Source organism: Anomaloglossus baeobatrachus, chromosome 1, assembly GCF_048569485.1.
Source record: "Anomaloglossus baeobatrachus isolate aAnoBae1 chromosome 1, aAnoBae1.hap1, whole genome shotgun sequence".
Lineage (NCBI taxonomy): Eukaryota > Metazoa > Chordata > Amphibia > Anura > Aromobatidae > Anomaloglossus > Anomaloglossus baeobatrachus.
The window spans coordinates 132,495,871-132,518,481 of record NC_134353.1 but is presented as its reverse complement, the minus strand read 5'-3'; the positions used below and the strand labels follow the sequence as shown (position 1 = coordinate 132,518,481).

The 22,611-nt window shown below is 53.6% G+C and overlaps 1 protein-coding gene across 10 annotated transcripts in view; it reads left to right on the top strand.

Moving 5' to 3' along the window:
- NMU (neuromedin U) overlaps positions 1 to 22,611 on the top strand; it is a 183,134-nt gene that overhangs the window by 92,355 nt on the left and 68,168 nt on the right. For all 10 annotated transcript variants that reach the window (XM_075334284.1, XM_075334277.1, XM_075334258.1 and 7 more), the window contains exons 3-4: positions 2,048 to 2,092; positions 3,960 to 4,019. In XM_075334284.1, the coding sequence (XP_075190399.1) occupies positions 2,048 to 2,092; positions 3,960 to 4,019 (105 nt within the window). The remainder of the gene's footprint in view (positions 1 to 2,047; positions 2,093 to 3,959; positions 4,020 to 22,611) is intronic.

Sequence of the window (22,611 nt, the reverse complement as noted above, 5' to 3'; positions counted from 1 at the left end):
TTAAATTTTTTGTGGAAAGTTTTTAGAAAATTACTCCGTTTTCATTTAGGAAGAATCTAGAATCATCTCTAGAACCTGCAGCAATCTCAAGATTGGGACTTTAGAATTCCAAGAACAGAGCTCTGCAGTCGGCAGTATTATAGACAATAACTAGAATGAAGTCGTCACAGGGTACTGCACGCTCTTTATCTCCCAGTGCAGAACTCAATCCCCCATGGTTCTTGGTTCCCATCTTGCAGTACTGCATCCACCAGCATCTACAAATCCTAGTGACACCTCGCACCACACCCTGTCAAGCACACCAGTGGGCTGCTAAGCTGGAATAGGACTGCCCACCTAGGGGTCAGACAGGGAGGTGGGAGGTGACAAGTCAGTCGGCTCCAGGGGAGCAAAGTGAGAGGAGAAGAGTGGGTAGCCCTCGAGCTGTGAGGAGCTCGGAGGAAGCTCGGAGTTGGAGCTCCCAGAGGAGAAGCAGACTACGTCGCAGACGGGGGTCTGTAACCAGAGGAGTCGGAGACCCCGTCGCAGGAGATTGGGACCGGGTGCCTGGCAAGTCTTGGAGGATAGACAGCAGCTGCAGTTCAATAGCCGGGCTGGGACCGAAGGCACGTCGGGGTATATGGACCCTAGGTCGGGGAGAAGCCTCAAGCAACCCGGCAATTAACCTGCGGAGGACAGGGCCTATATGGACTGTTCCCACGAAGCTCAGAGATCGGCGGCACTAGTGCAACGAGGGGGATAGGGCTTTCCATGCAAAACAGCAGACTAAAATCCCAACCATGAGCTCCTGAGAGCAAGCTCCTCTGCTACTCTTAGTAGGGGGAGGGACCTGGAAAGCTCCAAGCTGACGGCCAACTCGGACACTCTAAAATACTGTGCCCGGAGGCAGGCCATGGACCACCAGGCAGTGCTGCAGGGGATGGGACCAGGACAAGCTCCTCAAGAGGGCAGGGGCACCCAGAGACTTGGTTTACTACGTTATCAGTGTCTGATTTTCTTCTGAGTGAGTACCTTATTAACCCCTGCAACCAGTGAGCCTGCGCTCCCCCTGCAATCTATCCCACCATCCAGAGTCCTGGGGCCTTTCCGTACCCATGAAGGGTAACGTCATCTAGCTGCCCCACTCCATTACCCCGAGTACTCCCCAACGGCAGCGGCGGTACTCCCTATTACCGCTCACCATGGGTGGCGTCATGAACTATCTAACTCCCCTGTAAATAACCCCCCATCCTGTTACGGTGAGACCCCGAACCCCCGCGTCTGGAGACCCTCCAGCCACGAGTAGTGACACCCGGATCCGAGCGGTTTGACCGCTTCTGGTGGCGGGACTCTTACGAGACACATTTACCTTAATCTGGTGAAACTGGGAGCTATAATGGCAACCATATTGGGTGTCATTCAACTTTTATTGAAACAGATAACACAGACTGGATCTGAGTTTTCTAAACTGTCACAGACCTGAAGTAACTGCTTAAAGGGTACCTGTCATGTAAAAAAAAATAACCACTATTAACCTGTCAGTCAGTGCCAGGGCGCTTGTTCAGCCGCCACTTACTATGCACTGAGCGGTGACTGAAAGCAGGTTGGTGCCATTCTTATGACTGAGAGCCTGAGGCTTCCGGGAGGAATAAAGATAATTTTTCCCGGCAGCGGGGCTCTCAGTGTGGTGGAAGCTCAGCTTCAGAACGCTATTTACCTGCAGATTAACCCCATATCTACAGGTTAATAGTGATTTTTAATATGACAGGTTCCCTTTAAATGCACGCAAGTTTATTTTGACATTTACATTTATTATTTCAAAAATAGTAGTAGTTCTGATACATGAGTATTACATAAGTACAGCCCTGGAATCAGACAGGTCCATTACTATATAGAGATAGAGTAGAGAGTAATTCTGCATCACTGATCCATATCCTGTATACAGTTAATGTCTTTTGCTGTTAAATAATGTAAGCGTGTATTTTCCTAACACTGTTATGTACTGATCTGCTGACTGTCAGCAGGTTGTGTGTTTTATTCCTGTTTTGTGATTTCCTTGTGTCTACAGATAGATGATGCATGTTCTGCAGTCCTGTCAGATTCCCAGCCTGGGGTGAGTTCACATTACCTTTTATACTTACTGCAGTATATATATATATATATATATATATATACAGTTAGGTCCAGAAATATTTGGACAGTGACACAATTTTCGCGAGTTGGGCTCTGCATGCCACCACATTGGATTTGAAATGAAACCTCTACAACAGAATTCAAGTGCAGATTGTAACGTTTAATTTGAAGGTTTGAACAGAAATATCTGATAGAAATTGTAGGAATTGTACACATTTCTTTACAAACACTCCACATTTTAGGAGGTCAAAAGTAATTGGACAAATAAACCAAACCCAAACAAAATATTTTTATTTTCAATATTTTGTTGCGAATCCTTTGGAGGCAATCACTGCCTTAAGTCTGGAACCCATGGACATCACCAAACGCTGGGTTTCCTCCTTAATGCTTTGCCAGGCCTTTACAGCCGCAGCCTTCAGGTCTTGCTTGTTTGTGGGTCTTTCCGTCTTAAGTCTGGATTTGAGCAAGTGAAATGCATGCTCAATTGGGTTAAGATCTGGTGATTGACTTGGCCATTGCAGAATGTTCCACTTTTTTGCACTCATGAACTCCTGGGTAGCTTTGGCTGTATGCTTGGGGTCATTGTCCATCTGTACTATGAAGCGCCGTCCGATCAACTTTGCGGCATTTGGCTGAATCTGGGCTGAAAGTATATCCCGGTACACTTCAGAATTCATCCGGCTACTCTTGTCTGCTGTTATGTCATCAATAAACACAAGTGACCCAGTGCCATTGAAAGCCATGCATGCCCATGCCATCACGTTGCCTCCACCATGTTTTACAGAGGATGTGGTGTGCCTTGGATCATGTGCCGTTCCCTTTCTTCTCTAAACTTTTTTCTTCCCATCATTCTGGTACAGGTTGATCTTTATCTCATCTGTCCATAGAATACTTTTCCAGAACTGAGCTGGCTTCATGAGGTGTTTTTTAGCAAATTTAACTATGGCCTGTCTATTTTTGGAATTGATGAATGGTTTGCATCTAGATGTGAACCCTTTGTATTTACTTTCATGGAGTCTTCTCTTTACTGTTGACTTAGAGACAGATACACCTACTTCACTGAGAGTGTTCTGGACTTCAGTTGATGTTGTGAACGGGTTCTTCTTCACCAAAGAAAGTATGCAGCGATCATCCACCACTGTTGTCATCCGTGGACGCCCAGGCCTTTTTGAGTTCCCAAGCTCACCAGTCAATTCCTTTTTTCTCAGAATGTACCCGACTGTTGATTTTGCTACTCCAAGCATGTCTGCTATCTCTCTGATGGATTTTTTCTTTTTTTTCAGCCTCAGGATGTTCTGCTTCACCTCAATTGAGAGTTCCTTAGACCGCATGTTGTCTGGTCACAGCAACAGCATCCAAATGCAAAACCACACACCTGTAATCAACCCCAGACCTTTTAACTACTTCATTGATTACAGGTTAACGAGGGAGACGCCTTCAGAGTTAATTGCAGCCCTTAGAGTCCCTTGTCCAATTACTTTTGGTCCCTTTAAAAAAAGGAGGCTATGCATTACAGAGCTATGATTCCTAAACCCTTTCTCCGATTTGGATGTGAAAACTCTCATATTGCAGCTGGGAGTGTGCACTTTCAGCCCATATTATATATATAATTGTATTTCTGAACATGTTTTTGTAAACAGCTAAAATAACAAAAACTTGTGTCACTGTCCAAATATTTCTGGACCTAACTGTATATATATATATATATATATATATATATATATATATATATATATATATATATATATATATATATATATATATATATATATATATATATATATATATATACACATATATATATATAGAGAGAGAGCTGTGAGTTGATGGGGCTTCCTGTCTTTTAGGTATCAAGTGCTCTAGAAGAACTTTGCTTTATGGTAATGGGAATTCTGCAGAAGTCTACGGTAAGAAAAAACATTTCATAAGTTGTGATGATCACTAGGAAGAGGCTAAAACGGTGTTCAAAGTTCATATAGTTTAGAGCAGGGGTCTCAAACTCGGCTGGGTGTATGGGCCGCACACAGGAAAAAAATAATTTGAGGGGCCGCATTCCTTTCATGACAAAGTGACATTGGTAGTGGTACCATTTTTTCTTTCTATACACCCTTGAATCACTGTTTTTGAACATTTTTCATTTGTCCATTATAACAAATGTGTAGTGTGTAATATATATATATATATATATATATATATATATATATATATATATATATATATATATATATATATATAGATGTGGAGCCCCGCAAACGCTGTGTCGGTGCATTACCTTCAGGGACTCCACGTAGCTGGATCTGTCTGGTCACAGGTAGGAAACCTTCTCTGTAGTTTGTCGTGACGCCACTCTCAGATTTGCGGTCAGTGGGGGGGGACCGCCACTGCAGGTTAAGGGATGCCTGGGGCTGATGGTGGGTGCAGCCAGTTGTAGTAGCCTCCTGAGAGTGAGGCAAGCCCCAGGGCCCTGTGTAGATGCGTAGAACTACAAGGCGCAGAATGACTCAACACAGGCAGGGTGTCTTTCAGGGTTTTTACTCACAGTTGATGGCAGGGTGAGTGACCCGGGCGTAGCTGGGATGAACCAAGTGGGAACCAGGTGTCCTTCAGGCTGACTTGTGAGGGTGACTACTAACTCGCCTTCCTTAGCCCTTGGTGGTTTGGGGTAACCCCGACTTTGAGTCCCTATGGGGGTCACCCAGGGAAGATGCTGCAGCCTCTCTCCCCTTCGTTTGCCGTTTGCTTGTCGCCTGGACCAGGCCACTCCAGCTGCTTGCCTCCTGTGACCTATGGGCCCTAACTGTGGCTACGTGGCTGCGGCTTTTGTGGTGTTGTGGCGTGGGCTTTGAGAGCCCCACACCGGCAGGTTTAGCAAAAGAAAGCTGGATCTATCTCCGCTTCGGGATCTGCCGCCCGTTTGGGCCTGGTACTCTCTAGCAGTCTCCTTACTTCCCACTCCGTTGCCCTCTCTCTAGCTGAAGATGGATTTCGGGTAGCACTCCTAGTTGACCGTTCTCCCCCGTCGGTAGCCACTGCGCGGACGCTGTCAGACTACAGCAGCCCACGGGATCTGCTCCTCACTCGAGCTCCCTGGACTCTGCACTGCCTGGCTCACTGCCCCTCCTCTCCTGTTCTTGCCTACGCCACCTAGCAACCAGACTCTCTTACCACACCCCTTGAGAGGAGATGGAGGCTTTTGGCCCCCTCCACTATTCCAGTGGAGGTGAAGGCTTTTCCCCCTCCTGGGATCCCCAGGGGTCCTCTCAAAGGTACATGTGTGAGACCTGATCACTATGCGCCTGTGTACCACACCCCGGTCAGCCTTCTGGATTACCTGTGTTGTACTGTCCCCAGCATGGGTGCAGTACTCAGTGGTGCCTGACCAGGTCAGGGGCGCCACATTCCCCCTTAGTTATCACCAGCACGTCCTCGGGCTGCAAGACAACATTTTAAAATGCATAAAACATTAAAACATGGTAAAACATTTTAAGACCACCAGCTATCATACATCACCACCCTCCACCCACAAGTCCGTTAACCACCCAGACCCTCTCACGTTGGCCGCGCCTTCAGCCACTTCTGGCAGGATGTTGAGGCGGCTTTCCTGGTCTGGTAGTTTCAGGGTATACCTGGCCTGGTGGAGTCGCGCCTTCAGCCACTTCTGGCAGGATGTAGAGGCGGCCCCCACAGTTGGTGCTGACCAGGTACCCTCTTTGTGGTGGAGAGCCAGGCCCCATAAACAGGCATGCTCTCTGGTCGCAGGTGAGCCAAGGCCCTATATACGGACGGGCTCCTCCTGGTTGCAGACGAGCCAAGCCCCTAAACAGGCTGACTCTGGTAGTGGTGCCTCTGGTGTAACTATTTACACTGCGAGAGTTTGTGGCTATAGCCAGTTCATAGCCTTAAGGTTTATGGTTTTCTCACACAAGTTTATGTGGGCACATACTTAAACGTAAACGTTGCAAAACTTCAAACTTTTCAAAACTTTAACTTGCTGCATGCTTTCTTCTTGCTTTATGTGAACTTTGCTCCTGTTTCCTCCTTACCAGGGCTTGGGCCTGTAGGGCTGGGGCATCTGTTACTTCCTGTGCTTTTATCGTCTGTTTCTTGATCCTTTCTTTCCTCTTCTTCAGTGTCTCTGTCTTCATCTTCTGTTGTGACTGCAGGGCTTCTACAAGGACTTCTAGGACATGGTGCAACATCTAGGGCATACCAGCCTCTTTCTCCCTGATGCATAGTGAACTCCACTGAGTCTCCTATTTTCAAATTTCTTCCAGGGTGTCCTCTGGGCAAATGGGCTCTCACATCCCTTCGATTGACGAAAATCCCTTCCTTCATACCAGGTGATACTATAAAGCCGTATCCTGATTTGAGGCTGAAATCTTCGACAATTCCTTGACGCAGGGGTCCTCTGATCTGGGGTTTGAACCTTCTCAGGAACCGTTTCTCCTCTAGGTCTCTGGCGGTGACTTCGTCTTTCTGCTCAGGAGATTGTGATGTTGGAGGATACTTTGTACTACCGCCTCGGCGCCGTGTCTTGCGGGCTGGATTCTGCGAAGTACAGCTTACAAGCTCCCAGGTGGGGCGGTTGGGCAGGTCTTCTTCAGCAGGAGGTGTCAGGTCTTCCTCGTCCCAGCGGGAATATGGCAACATCTCCGGCTCCGGGACCAGCACTGCTGCTGGCTCCGGGGGCAACTCCTCAGCTTCTTGCCCTCCTCTCCCCCTTAGTTCTTCGCTGCACTCTGGTCGTGGCAGCGCTGGGGATGAGTGTTCCTCAGCTGGCCCAGGCGGTGGACTCTTCGGCGTGGTTGCCGCAGGGGTTGCCTTAGGGGTGTGCGGAGGGAGCATGTACTGGTCCACCATCTCCTGTGGGAACTTGGCCTCCAGGTCAGCCTTCAGCTGCCAGTATGCGGGGTCCTCACCTACCAGGGATTTCCTAGTAGGGACTTCCTTAGACTGGGGAGCGGTGTCTGCTCTGGCCCTGCAGGCCGGGATAAATGGTGATGTAGTCTTTTCTTGGCGGGCCGCGCAGGGCATCGCTGCGGCGGCCTGGTCTTGGCGGGCCGCGCCTGGCATGGCGGCGGCCTGGTCTGTGCGGGCCGAGCCTGGCGTGGCGGCGGCCTGGATCTGCGTCGCTGTTGCGGCCAGTTCTTGGCGGGCCGGACTGGGCATTGCAGCCGCGGTCTGAATTGGCGTCGCATCCTCAATGGGGTCCGTGCAGGTGGAGCTGGGCGTCGCTGCAGTGATCGGGGCTTGACGGGCCGCACCTGGCGGGGCTGCGGCCTGGTTCAGCATCTCACTTGCGGCTCGGACGAGCGTCGCTGCTGCGTTGGGGTCTTGGCGGACTGGGCTCAGCAGGGTGGCAGCCTGGGTCAGCGTCACACCTGCGGCACGGATGAGTATCGCCGTGGCAGTCGGACCTTTGCGGGCCAGGCGGGGTGTCGCTGCGGCGGCCTGGATTTGGCGGGCCGCACCTAGCGTGGCTGCGGCCTCGCTCAGCGTCGCCGCGCCAGGCGCCTCTTCTGGGACCGCGGTCGTAGCAGCAGGGGTCGGAGCACTTGCGCTGGCCGGGGCAACTCTGGACTCACCCATCGGTGGCACCATCGGGATCTGAGTCGTCGCCGCTCGATCTGGCATGCGTCGCGCGGCTCCCTCCTCGTAGGTCCGAACCGCCGCAGCCATCTCCAGAAGCTCCGTGCGTCCCTCACCGAGCTGTCGCATAATCCTGGCCTCCAGCTGATCGCAGAAGATAGCAAGCTCCCGGCACCACCAGGCAGCAGAGCCTGGTTCTGGGTATCCACGTCTGGACTCCATTTCTTCTCTCTGCAGCAGCAGGCTTGTGGCTCCCTTTCCTTCCCGCCGTCTCCGGACGCTTCCGCTCTCTTTACAAGCGAGGTCAGAACTCTGCAGGGGATCTCTGGGTAGCCACACCTCTTCGTGGGCGGTAACTTCTTCCAGCGCGGGCTGCTGTTGTTTTTCAGCGCGCTTTTCATGGTGGCAATATGGCGGCGCTTCCAATTTTTCAAGCGGACCGCCCAGGCACATGGTCACCTGTCTGGACAGGTCTAGTCCTTATCCTGTTCGTGACGCCATATGTGGAGCCCCGCAAACGCTGTGTCGGTGCATTACCTTCAGGGACTCCACGTAGCTGGATCTGTCTGGTCACAGGTAGGAAACCTTCTCTGTAGTTTGTCGTGACGCCACTCTCAGATTTGCGGTCAGTGGGGGGGGACCGCCACTGCAGGTTAAGGGATGCCTGGGGCTGATGGTGGGTGCAGCCAGTTGTAGTAGCCTCCTGAGAGTGAGGCAAGCCCCAGGGCCCTGTGTAGATGCGTAGAACTACAAGGCGCAGAATGACTCAACACAGGCAGGGTGTCTTTCAGGGTTTTTACTCACAGTTGATGGCAGGGTGAGTGACCCGGGCGTAGCTGGGATGAACCAAGTGGGAACCAGGTGTCCTTCAGGCTGACTTGTGAGGGTGACTACTAACTCGCCTTCCTTAGCCCTTGGTGGTTTGGGGTAACCCCGACTTTGAGTCCCTATGGGGGTCACCCAGGGAAGATGCTGCAGCCTCTCTCCCCTTCGTTTGCCGTTTGCTTGTCGCCCGGACCAGGCCACTCCAGCTGCTTGCCTCCTGTGACCTATGGGCCCTAACTGTGGCTACGTGGCTGCGGCTTTTGTGGTGTTGTGGCGTGGGCTTTGAGAGCCCCACACCGGCAGGTTTAGCAAAAGAAAGCTGGATCTATCTCCACTTCGGGATCTGCCGCCCGTTTGGGCCTGGTACTCTCTAGCAGTCTCCTTACTTCCCACTCCGTTGCCCTCTCTCTAGCTGAAGATGGATTTCGGGTAGCACTCCTAGTTGACCGTTCTCCCCCGTCGGTAGCCACTGCGCGGACGCTGTCAGACTACAGCAGCCCACGGGATCTGCTCCTCACTCGAGCTCCCTGGACTCTGCACTGCCTGGCTCACTGCCCCTCCTCTCCTGTTCTTGCCTACGCCACCTAGCAACCAGACTCTCTTACCACACCCCTTGAGAGGAGATGGAGGCTTTTGGCCCCCTCCACTATTCCAGTGGAGGTGAAGGCTTTTCCCCCTCCTGGGATCCCCAGGGGTCCTCTCAAAGGTACATGTGTGAGACCTGATCACTATGCGCCTGTGTACCACACCCCGGTCAGCCTTCTGGATTACCTGTGTTGTACTGTCCCCAGCATGGGTGCAGTACTCAGTGGTGCCTGACCAGGTCAGGGGCGCCACATATATATATATATACACACACACACACACACACACTTTTTTTTTACATTTTTCCCCTTTTTATAAGTAATAGTTTTACAATAACCACCACATAGTAATTTTGGCCAACATCTTGTAGTAATGTGCCCCATCTTGTTTCCCATTCTGTAAAAATGTGCGCATCCTTGTCCCCTTGTAGCAATGTGCCTCAGCTCACACACACACACACACACACACACACACACACACCCTGTGCAGCCTCAGCTCTAACACACACACACACACACCACCCTGTGCAGCCTCATCAGCTCACACACATACACACACACCCCCCACCCTGTGCAGCCTCATCAGCTCACACACACACACACACACACACCCCCCCCCACCCTGTGCAGCCTCATCAGCTCACACACACACCCCCCCACCCTGTGCAGCCTCAGCTCACACACACACACACACACCCCCCACCCTGTGCAGCCTCATCAGCTCACACACACACACACACACACCCTGTGCAGCCTCATCAGCTCACACACACACACACACCCCCACCCTGTGCAGCCTCATCAGCTCACACACACACACACACACCCCCACCCTGTGCAGCCTCATCAGCTCACACACACACACACCCACCCTGTGCAGCCTCATCAGCTCACACACACACACACACACCCCCACCCTGTGCAGCCTCATCAGCTCACACACACACACACACACACACACACCCCCACCCTGTGCAGCCTCATCAGCTCACACACACACACACACACACCCCCACCCTGTGCAGCCTCATCAGCTCACACACACACACACACCCCCCACCCTGTGCAGCCTCATCAGCTCACACACACACACACACACCCCACCCTGTGCAGCCTCATCAGCTCACACACCCCCCCCCCACCCTGTGCAGCCTCATCAGCTCACACACACACACACACCCCCACCCTGTGCAGCCTCAGCTCACACACACACACACACACACACCCCACCCTGTGCAGCCTCATCAGCTCACACACACACACACACCCACCCTGTGCAGCCTCATCAGCTCACACACACACACACCCCCCCACCCTGTGCAGCCTCATCAGCTCACACACACACACACCCCCACCCTGTGCAGCCTCATCAGCTCACACACACACACACACACACACCCCCACCCTGTGCAGCCTCATCAGCTCACACACACACACACACCCCCACCCTGTGCAGCCTCATCAGCTCACACACACACACCCCCCCACCCTGTGCAGCCTCATCAGCTCACACCCCCCCCCCACCCTGTGCAGCCTCATCAGCTCACACACACACACCCCCCCCACCCTGTGCAGCCTCATCAGCTCACACCACCACCCCCACCCTGTGCAGCCTCAGCTAACACACACACACACTCTGTGCAGCCTCAGCCAGCAACAGAATCACACACACACACACACACGGCATGCCACACACACTGCAGCCTCAGCCAGCAACACAGAACCCCACACACACAAAAACATTCTTCTCACCTGCTGTTGGCAGCACGCAGGCACGTGGACCCGGTAATGATCACAGTTGCTGTCACCGCTGAACTTTCGGCCGGCGCGTGCAAAGCAGTTATCACTGCACAACAGCCACTGGCCAATCACAGGCAAGCATCTGAGGTCATATGCAGCAGGTGCTTGTGTGTCGCCCTGGGCAAGCCAGGGGACACAGGTCACAACACCACCACACCCCACACTCCAGGTAGGCACATCTGCTAACCAGAAATCCTTGTTGCCTCCCTCCAGGAGTCTGTGATGCACACCAGGGGGTGGGCCAGGCGGTTGGCTCCGCCCACCAAGGAGCTCACAACTCTGGAGGCAGGAAGTTACCAGGCAGATTAGCCCAGGCAGGGCTTGAGTAAAGAGGCAGTCAGCTCAGGGAAGAGCTTGAGAGTGGAGAACTGTCAGGGACATGAAGGAGTGAACAGCAGATTAGCCCAGGCAGGGGCTAGAGTAAACAACCAGAAGTGAAAGTGAAGGAAAGGAAAGTGGAAAAGGAGGAAAGCAAGAAGTGGAGACAGCGGAGAGAGAGTGCAAAGCCTGAGAGCCCAGCTGTGTGTAGGGCTAGAACAGCAAGGTCAGCGACGGCGGTGACTGTCCGGAGGGGGACCGTTTGGAAGTTCCTGGAAGGACCCCATTGGCTGTGTGCCCGGTGGTCTGAAGCAGTGTTCCGAAGGACAGTCAGCACCAGGGCAGGGGCCTCTCGGACCCCGGCAAGGCTAGGAGTCGCCCAATTTGCCGAATCCGTCAGTGAAGGGGACGCAGATCCCCCAGCAACAAAGTCCCGATTGACGGCAACAGCCCGACCATTACCGGGGAGACACCGCCACCGCCAAGGCACCAGTTTCCCCAGGGCCAGCGCCTGCGGGCAAAGTGTAGAGCTCCTCCGGCCCAGATTGCAGTCGGGGAGCGGGTAACCAGAGGGAATCCACCGCTACCATCAGTCAAACAGGTGCAAGGAAGAGAGACGTCACCGTCACCTACCGGGAGTGCAGGTGCAACCGTCTGTGGGACCGTCCTACCAGCCGTTGGTTTACCGTACAAACTGTGTCCGTATCTCAGGCTGAGTGAGTACCACAGTGCCGCAAGGCATAGCGCTGCCCCCGCGTCCCTGCGCCCTCCAGGCCCTACACTTCACATCTCTTCACCGGGCCCCGGGATCACCAACCCCTACCCACGGAGGGGCAACACAACACCTGGCTGCTCCCATCACCGTCCCCGGGACCCTCACACTGAGCAGCGGTGGTGCCATCACCACAATCGTGGGTGGCGTCACGAACTATAATCCCAACAAACACCCCCCTTTTCACTCACGGGCGAGGAGTGTCGCTCGAGACACCCCGGGATCCGGCCCGCAGCTCGAGCCACCAGGAGCAACTGCCGGACCCGAGCAGAAGGGGTGAGCGCGGTGTGCTGACACCCTCCTCCCCGCCCGCGACAACTTGGCGTCACGAACAGGATCTTACCGCTCTGCCGTCAGGTAGAGGTGCGCCTTGTTACCGCCGGAGGTATCCGGCAGAAAAATTTCAGAAGCCGCCATCTTTGGCGCGAAAAGTTCCTGCTCGAGCGTCTTCTCGAGCAGTAGAGGCGCGAAGGCCAAAACCCCGCCCCGAGAGAGGAGGGGCCGGGAAAGAGCTGAGGGGGACGCGATGGCGGCTGGCGGCATGTAGTCGCCGCTACAAAAGCAGGGACGCCAGGACTCTGCAAACATCCCGTTCCTGGAAGCAAACAGCAAAGACACCATGTGGATGCCGTCCCGAAACACCGTGGCCCCCGCACCGGGAACCGCAGCGTGGGTGGAGATCCGGACCGCGCAGCTCCATCTAAGGCTGCAGGTCAAAATGCAGCTCCTCCTGGAGGAGTGGGAGACCGACATGGCGGACGTTTTGGCAGCCGCGTGCGGAGACGCGAGGAGGAAGCGGAGGAAGGGAGGGTGAGTGACCCACGCCCCTATGTCCCGGAGGGACCGGTCGCTGCGGCTGAGGGACCCGGTCCAAGCCCTCTCCCCCCGTTGCCTCCTTCACCACCCGTCTCGGAGGCCGTGACCCCGCCACTAGGCCCGCTGCCACCGCAACCGGTAGCGATACCCAGCCCGTCCGCCCCGGCGGACCGACCTGTAGCCGGAGCCCGAAGCAAACCGGAGGCATTGCCATGGAAGGCCCCGAAGATTGCGCCAGAGACAGTCCCCGAGCAGTTCCCCGAGCCGGAGCCGATGACCCGCTCCGAGCCGAAGGCCCAACTGCGGAAAGCCCCTGTGCCCATCCCCCACACCTCGGCTGAGGTGGCGCCAGGTTGTTGCTGCAAGGCAGCGCCCAAGGCCATGACACTGCGGGATACGCCACCCACCTTCCTGACAGTGGGTAACGTGCTGAATGTCCCGCGGGGCTCAACCCGTGCGCCGGAGCCATACTGGGACAGGGAGCCGACCAAGCTGGGCCTGGAGATCGCGGAGAGGGAGCGTAGGAAAGCCGAGCTGGTGGCCCGAGTCATACGGGAAAAGGAGAACCTGCGGCAAGCGACCTTCCGTGTCCGGGGCCCGTTCTACGAGGGGCAGGTGAGGCGATTCGATATCCGCCGGGGCTACGGGTTCATATACGAACCGGGCCTGGAGGCCGAGGTATTTGTAGCCCGGCGGGATGTGCATGCTCACCTGCCCGAAGAGCATCCTGGCCGCAATCTTATCCCGGGAGACATGGTGCGATACACTCGGCACTGCGGAGAGAGGGGGTGGTTTGCCCTGGATGTAAAGCTGAGGGGCAGCCCGGAGGGCAAGATGAGCTCTGCACCCCCTCCCTCGGATGAAGCAGCAGCAGGACCGGAGTAGGGCAATGGAGGCCCGCAGCACCGTCCCCGTAGGGACCAGCGCTTTGTTTGTTTGAAAGTTTGTTTGAAAGTTTTGAAAAATGAAAAACACTGATTGAACAGAGTTTTCACCTGATTGTCAGCTGTGATTAGCAACCGGCAGGAGCCGGCACCGTTGTCCCCGTGGGACCGTTAAAAGTTTAAAAATGCATGGGAACTAGCCATGGACAAGCCCGTGAACTCTGCAGGGCAACCACAAACGTTAGTGGCTTGTAAATATGTTGGGTACCGTTACCGTTTCCGCAATGCCGCCTCCGGAGAGGCAGGTTGGAGGGAGGGCCCTGAGCAGAGCAGGCCAGGGCCCAGCCACCAAAGGGACCGGTGGCTACCCTCTGGAGGGCAAGGACAGATCCCGCTCGGGTGACTTGTGCTGGACTGTGGGTCAAGGGGTGCTGCCTGGGTTTTAGGGGCAGCATCAGGGCCAGGTTGCTTGGGTGGGAGAGAGCGGAAACCGTGACCGTACACCGTTGAAACGTTAAAAGTAAAATGTGCCTCCCGTCTTGGGAAGAGTTGATTAAAAATGTTATGCTTATGTTATGTTTAAACCTGTTATCCCCTTTTTACAGAAAAATAAAACCGGTGTAGGACGGCAGCCCGCGGACGGTCTGCATTTTGCTAAGGGGGAATGTGTCGCCCTGGGCAAGCCAGGGGACACAGGTCACAACACCACCACACCCCACACTCCAGGTAGGCACATCTGCTAACCAGAAATCCTTGTTGCCTCCCTCCAGGAGTCTGTGATGCACACCAGGGGGTGGGCCAGGCGGTTGGCTCCGCCCACCAAGGAGCTCACAACTCTGGAGGCAGGAAGTTACCAGGCAGATTAGCCCAGGCAGGGCTTGAGTAAAGAGGCAGTCAGCTCAGGGAAGAGCTTGAGAGTGGAGAACTGTCAGGGACATGAAGGAGTGAACAGCAGATTAGCCCAGGCAGGGGCTAGAGTAAACAACCAGAAGTGAAAGTGAAGGAAAGGAAAGTGGAAAAGGAGGAAAGCAAGAAGTGGAGACAGCGGAGAGAGAGTGCAAAGCCTGAGAGCCCAGCTGTGTGTAGGGCTAGAACAGCAAGGTCAGCGACGGCGGTGACTGTCCGGAGGGGGACCGTTTGGAAGTTCCTGGAAGGACCCCGTTGACTGTGTGCCCGGTGGTCTGGAGCAGTGTTCCGAAGGACAGTCAGCACCAGGGCAGGGGCCTCTCGGACCCCGGCAAGGCTAGGAGTCGCCCAATTTGCCGAATCCGTCAGTGAAGGGGACGCAGATCCCCCAGCAACAAAGTCCCGATTGACGGCAACAGCCCGACCATTACCGGGGAGACACCGCCACCGCCAAGGCACCAGTTTCCCCAGGGCCAACGCCTGCGGGCAAAGTGTAGAGCTCCTCCGGCCCAGATTGCAGTCGGGGAGCGGGTAACCGGAGGGAATCCACCGCTACCATCAGTCAAACAGGTGCAAGGAAGAGAGACGTCACCGTCACCTACCGGGAGTGCAGGTGCAACCGTCTGTGGGACCGTCCTACCAGCCGTTGGTTTACCGTACAAACTGTGTCCGTGTCTCAGGCTGAGTGAGTACCACAGTGCCGCAAGGCATAGCGCTGCCCCCGCGTCCCTGCGCCCTCCAGGCCCTACACTTCACATCTCTTCACCGGGCCCCGGGATCACCAACCCCTACCCACGGAGGGGCAACACAACACCTGGCTGCTCCCATCACCATCCCCGGGACCCTCACACTGAGCAGCGGTGGTGCCATCACCACAACCGTGGGTGGCGTCACGAACTATAATCCCAACAAACACCCCCCTTTTCACTCACGGGCGAGGAGTGTCGCTCGAGACACCCCGGGATCCGGCCCGCAGCTCGAGCCACCAGGAGCAACTGTCGGACCCGAGCAGAAGGGGTGAGCGCGGTGTGCTGACACCCTCCTCCCCGCCCGCGACACTTGCCTCTGATTGGCAGGCGGCTGTTATTGCGTTCTGCAGTGAGAACTTCACTGTGCGCGGCAAAGACAAAACTGTAGGCTGAAATAAATAACTGGCAGCTGCGGCCCCTGCATCGGTCGCCATCTTTACCAGGTCCACGGGCCTGCGGGCCGCAAGAAGCCACCTGAAGGGCCGCATGCGGCCCGCGGGCCGCGTGTTTGAGACCCCTGGTTTAGAGGATCAATGTACCATTCATTTAATATGGAGTCATTTTCAGGATGAATTGTCAGTAGATGCCTATGATGCCTAATATCTCATCAGTTATGTCAAATGCCATCAAAGTCTGAGTGGTGGATTTCACTTAATCCCGAAAACAGCACAATGCTGGTACGCTATATTAACTCCTTCACCCCCCAGCGATTTTTCATTTTTCCTCCCCTTCTTCCAAAAGCCAAAACGTTTTCATTTTTCCATCAATATTGCCATATATTAGAGCTTGTTTATTGCGGGACGAGTTGTACTTTTGAATGAAACCATTAGTTTTATCAAATAATGTACTGGAAAATGGGAAAAAATTCTAAGTATGGTGAAATTGCAAAAAAGTGTAATTGCACAATAGTTTTGGGGGTCTTTTATTCACAGTATTCACTATATGGTAAAAGTAATGTGTTCGTATGATATCTCAGGCCCGCATGAGTTCATTGATACCAAACATGTATACTCTTACTTTTATCTAAGAGGTTAAAGGTAACCTGTCACCAGTTTTTTCAAAATTGAACCAAAAGTATCACCTTCTGCAGCTCCTGGGCTGCATTTTATGAAGGTGCACCTTATTCCCTGACTCCCCTTGCAGACCCCAGAAATATCTTTATAAAATCTGCCACCACGTATGTAAATTAAGCATTTTGGTCGAATGGGCATTCTTTTTTTGGCTGATGTCCCTCCTGCTGTTTTTCACCATCCTTCTTTCATGATTGACGTGGTTGACGCCTCCCTCATCATCCACGTTGCTGTGCAAAATCTTGCGCCTATGCAGAGTCATTCCCGACTTGCGCAGACACAGTTCGCTCTGCCCTATCGTGGGCAGAACCGAAAACATTGGTGCACTTGCGCGACCCGGTGAGGTCTTTGCACAGGCGCAAGATTATGACTGGTGATATGGATGATGCAGATGACATCATCCACATCGCCGGCCATAATCTTGCACCTGCGCAAATGTAGTGCCCCATGGGGCAGGTGGTTAACCTACTCACCACCGGGCCGTTTCGGGTCAGGTCAGGCGTTGTCATGGGGTGGCCTTGCCTGGTTCCGTTGCCCAGAAGCGTACAGTAAATGGTGAGGAAAGCGGGGGTATTGGGGAGAGTTTGTCGTGACGCCACCTGTGGTATGTGGCCAGTAGTAGCCGCTGCTTCAGAATTCCTCTCTGGGGCAGGTGTTAAGGCAGCTGGGATGGTGTCACTCCCCACAGGCGGACTGGACCCCGAGTGGATGATGAGGGTGGTAGTGGTTGTTGGTGTTTAAGCGCTGGGAGGCGGCGCCGGTAAGGATGAGCCAACACAGTCTCTGCTGGTCCAGGGTGTAGTTTACTCACAACGTCAGCTGCCAGCCCAGTCACACTGGTCACTGCTGTGATGGGCTCAGGTCAATCCCAGATCCGGTCAACGGTCACCACCGGTGTTGTGAAAGGAGGAGAGAGAGAGTGTCCTATTTCTAGGGTCCCTCAGCAGTTAGGTACCCCGGCTGAGCTTACGCTCCAAGCCTCAGGGCCCAGCAAAGTTTTCCAGAGAGATCTTGCCAGAACTATGGTCCCGATTTAACTAACTATGTGAATGGGTTGCGCCTTCCTCTACCTCCAGTGGGACCCACCCTCCAGGTGGCTGGCTTCAGTGGCAGGGAAGTCCCATGACCGTTATGACCACCCCCCTGCCTACCCTGAGCCAATCCACCCTATATGAAGGTTCCTAAGCTGTATGTAGTGTATGAAGGTGAAACACCGGTGATTAACCCCCTCCTTACCAGAGGTAGATACCACACCTTAATTGAGTTGCAGTACCCTGTGGTGACCTGAACCTCAGGGGTTCTACACAAAGACCTCACCGACTTGCGAAAGCGCACCTATGTTTTGCAGGGCAACTTGGATGATGAGGGAGGCGTCACCCACATTAATCATGAAAGGAGGATGGTGAACAACAGCAAAAGGAGGTACAGGAGCCAAGAAAAGAATGCCCATTCGACCAAAATGGTTAATTTATATACGTGGTGGCAGATTTTATAAATATATTTCTGGGGTCTGTAAGGAAGTCAGGGAACAAGGTGCACCTTCCTGGAATGCAGCCCAGGAGCTGCAGAAGGTGATACTTGTGGTTCAATTCTGAAAAAACTGGAGACAGGTTCCCTTGAAAAAAAATTCAGAGGTTTGTCCAAAAAAAGGGTTCTCATTTTTCCGGACCTGAAGCTCGGTGATGGCTTATTTTTTGCATCTTGAGCTGACGTTTTAATTATAGCATTTTTCTGTCCATGCAACGATTTGATCGCCTGTTATTGCAGTTTAATTTAATGTTGCGGTGACCAAAAAAACCCATAATTTTGGCGTTTGGAATTTTTTTCTCACCACGCCGTGTACCAATCAGATTAATTGACTTTATATTTGATAGATCGGGTATTTCTGAATGCAGAAATACCAGATGTGTATATGTATTTTTTTAATTGTTTCATTTTCAATGTAGCAAAAGGTTGGTGATATGAACTTTTAGGTTTTTTTCATTTTTTAAAACTTTTTTTACTTTTTTTATTTATTTCACTCAGAGCAGAGTATCAAGTATGATTTGCATAATCCATTAGATTCTCTCACAGGAGAGTATATTCGCTAGTGTGATCGTACCCTAATAGTCAAACTGTGGTTTAGGAACACTTACAAATGAAAGTGTGAGCTAACATGAAGTCGCATTGCCTCGATGTGTATCTCACTCTGCTTTTTTATGAGGTGTCGATGCCTTTTGAAGAAGCAGGGTGAAACGCCTGTTGTGTCTGCCTCTGAAGAAGTGGGGTAAAACACACCTTACGGTGTCGTAACAATAGGTCAGCTCACGCCTCTATTTGTACATGATCCTATATCTTTGAATATTATTGTCTATTCAATATTTCCCTATATGCTAGCAGAGGAACATGTACTCTCTCTAGCCATTTTAAGTAGAAAGCCCTATATTATAAGATGAACTTGCTTTTCCTTTATGTTTTCCCAGTCTGGTTGCTGTTGTTTTATTCATGTAAACATATCTTTGAATTTTAATATTAGCAAAATAAAGTAAGTGTATTTTGGGGATTTCTGCATTCTGGAGTCTATTTGTAGGTTCTATCGATATTCAAGTGTTCCTTATGAATTTTGTGTTCGAACATATTGTATATATCCGGTAACTAATTACCAGTTGTAGCCAGAAGTTTAAGGAGTTGGAGCTAGAACAACTCCTATGAGGCATCAGGGAGTTACTGACCTGAGGTCACAAGATGTATGTGTGCCTCCCCTGCAGCGGCCGAACCGCTTGGATCCACGGTTTGCTGTGGCTTGAGGGTCTCCGGACCCGGGGGCTCGCGACCACTTCAAATGCAAAGGGGATATTTACAGGGGATAAGAGTTTGTGACGCCACCCGTGGTTCGTGGTAAAGGGAATACCACCGCTGCCAATGGGAGTACCCGGGGGAGAGGGGCAGCCACATGACGTTCCCTCCACGAATAGGGGAGGCACTGGGACTCTGGATGGTGGTGATGTGAAGCCCCACAGGTGTTGTGTCGGTGCATTACCTTCAGGGACTCCACTCAGCTGGATCTGTCTGGTCACAGGTAGGAAACCTTCTTTGTAGTTTGTCGTGACGCCACTCTCAGATTTGCGGTCAGTGGGGACCGCCACTGCAGGTTAAGGGATGCCTGGGGCTGATGGTGGGTGCAGCCAGTTGTAGTAGCCTCCTGAGAGTGAGGCAAGCCCCAGGGCCCTGTGTAGATGTGTAGAACTACAAGGCGCAGAATGACTCAACACAGGCAGGATGTCTTTCAGGGTTTTTACTCACAGTTGATGGCAGGGTGAGTGACCAGGGCGTAGCTGGGATGAACCAAGTGGGAACCAGGTGTCCTTCAGGCTGACTTGTGAGGGTGACTACTAACTCGCCTTCCTTAGCCCTTGGTGGTTTGGGGTAACCCCGACTTTGAGTCCCTATGGGGGTCACCCAGGGAAGATGCGGAAGCCTCTCTCCCCTTCGTTTGCCGTGTGCTTGTCGCCTGGGCCAGGCCACTCCAGCTGCTTGCCTCCTGTGACCTATGGGCCCTAACTGTGGCTACGTGGCTGCGGCTTTTGTGGTGTTGTGGCGTGGGCTTTGAGAGCCCCACACCGGCAGGTTTAGCAAAAGAAAGCTGGATCTATCTCCGCTTCGGGATCTGCCGCCCGTTTGGGCCTGGTACTCTCTAGCAGTCTCCTTACTTCCCACTCCGTGCTCTCTCTTTAGCTGAAGATGGATTTCGGGTAGCACTCCTAGTTGACCGTTCTCCCCCGTCAGTAGCCACTGCGCGGGCGCTGTCAGACTGCACAGCCCCAGGGATCTGCTCCTCACTCGAGCTCCCTGGACTCTACACTGCTCTGGCTCACTGCCCCTCCTCTCCTGTTCTTGCCTACGCCACCTAGCAACCAGATTCTCTTACCACACCCCTTGAGAGGAGATGGAGGCTTTTGGCCCCCTCCACTATTCCAGTGAAGGTGAAGGCTTTTCCCCCTCCTGGGATCCCCAGGGGTCCTCTCATGGGTACATGTGTGAGACCTGATCACTATGCGCCTGTGTACCACACCCCGGTCAGCCTTCTGGATTACCTGTGTTGTACTGTCCCCAGCATGGGTGCAGTACTCAGTGGTGCCTGACCAGGTCAGGGGCGCCACATTCCCCCTTAGTTATCACCAGCACGTCCTCGGGCTGCAAGACAACATTTTAAAAATGCTTAAAACATTAAAACATGTAAAACATTTTTAAAAGCACCAGGTACCATACATCACCACCCTCCACCCACAAGTCCGTTAACCCACCCAAAACCCTTTCACGTTGGCCGCGACTTCAGCCACTTCTGGCAGGATGTAGAGACGGCTTTCATGGGCTGGTGGTTTCAGGGTATACCTGGCCTGGTGGATCCGCGCCTTCAGCCTCTTCTGGCAGGATGTAGAGGCGGCCTCCACAGTTGGTGCTGACCAGGTACCCTCCTTGTGGTGGAGAGCCAGGCCCCATAAACAGGCATGCTCTCTGGTCGCAGGTGAGCCAAGGCCCTATATACGGACGGGCTCCTCCTGGTTGCAGACGAGCCAAGCCCCTAAACAGGCTGACTCTGGTGGTGGTGGTGCCCTCTGGTGTAACTATTTACACTGCGAGAGTTTGTGGCTATAGCCAGTTCATAGCCTTAAGGTTTATGGTTTTCTCACACAAGTTTATGTGGGCACATTCTTGAACTTTAAAACGTTGCAAAACAAACTTTCCAAACTGGTCAAAACTTGCTGTACTTTACTTAACTTATGCAGATTCCTCTTCACCAGGGCTTGGGCCTGTAGGGCTGCGGCACCTGTTGCTTTCTTGACCTTTTTCCTCATCTGTAGTTGTCTCGTCATTAGGTCTTTGGTCTGTTCTTTCTTCTTCTTTGGGACATGGCACTACATCTAGCGCGTACCACCCTCTTTCTCCTTGGTGCATGGTGAACTGTACGGAGTCTCCCATCTTTAAGTTTCTGCCAGGGTGTCCTCTGGGCAGATTAGCTCTGACGTCTCTCCTATTAACAAAAATGCCTTCTTTGATACCAGGTGCTACGATGAACCCGTATCCTGACTTGAGGCTGAAGTCCTCCACTACTCCTCTGCAAAGGGGTCCTCGGACCTGTGCTTTGGCTCTTCTCAGGAACCTTTTTTCTTGTAGGTCTCTGGCCGTGATGTCATCTCTCTGCTCTGGGGATGGCGGTGCAGGGGAAAACTGAGTTCTGCTGCGGCGCTGTGTCTTGCGGGCTGGATTCTGCGAAGTGCAGCTTACAAGCTCCCAGGTGAGGCTTTGGGGCAGATCTTCTTCGTCAGCAGGAGGTGTCAGGTCTTCCTCGTCCCAGCGGGAATATGGCAGCATCTCCGGCTCTGGGACTAGCACTGCTGCTGGCTCCGGGGGCAACTCCTCAGCTTCTTGCCCTCCTCTCCCCCTTAGTTCTTCGCTGCTCTCTGGTCGTGGCAGCGCCGGGGATGAGTGTTCCTCAGCTGGCCCAGGCGGTGGACTCTTCAGCGTGGTTGCTGCAGGGGTTGCCTTAGGGGTGTGCGGAGGAAGCATGTATCGGTCCACCATCTCCTGTGGGAACTTGGCCTCCATGTCAGCCTTCAGCTGCCAGTATGCGGGGTCCTCCCCCAGCGTGGGCTTTCCAGCAGGGACCTCTTTGGACTCGGGAGCGGTGTCTGCTCTGGCCTTGCAGGCCGGGGTAAATGGTGATGCAATCTCTTGGCGGGCCGCGCCCTGTATGGCGGCGGCCTGGTCTTGGCGGGCCGCGCCCGGCATGGCGGCGGCCTGGTCTTGGCGGACTGGGCTCAGCAGGGTGGCAGCCTGGGTCAGCGTCACACCTGCGGCACGGATGAGTATCGCCGTGGCAGTCGGACCTTTGCGGGCCAGGCGGGGTGTCGCTGCGGCGGCCTGGATTTGGCGGGCCGCACCTAGCGTGGCTGCGGCCTCGCTCAGCGTCGCCGCGCCAGGCGCCTCTTCTGGGACCGCGGTCGTAGCAGCAGGGGTCGGAGCACTTGCGCTGGCCGGGGCAACTCTGGACTCACCCATCGGTGGCACCATCGGGATCTGAGTCGTCGCCGCTCGATCTGGCAGGCGTCGCGCGGCTCCCTCCTCGTAGGTCCGAACCGCCGCAGCCATCTCCAGAAGCTCCATGCGTTCCTCTCTGAGCTGTCGCATAATCCTGGCCTCCAGCTG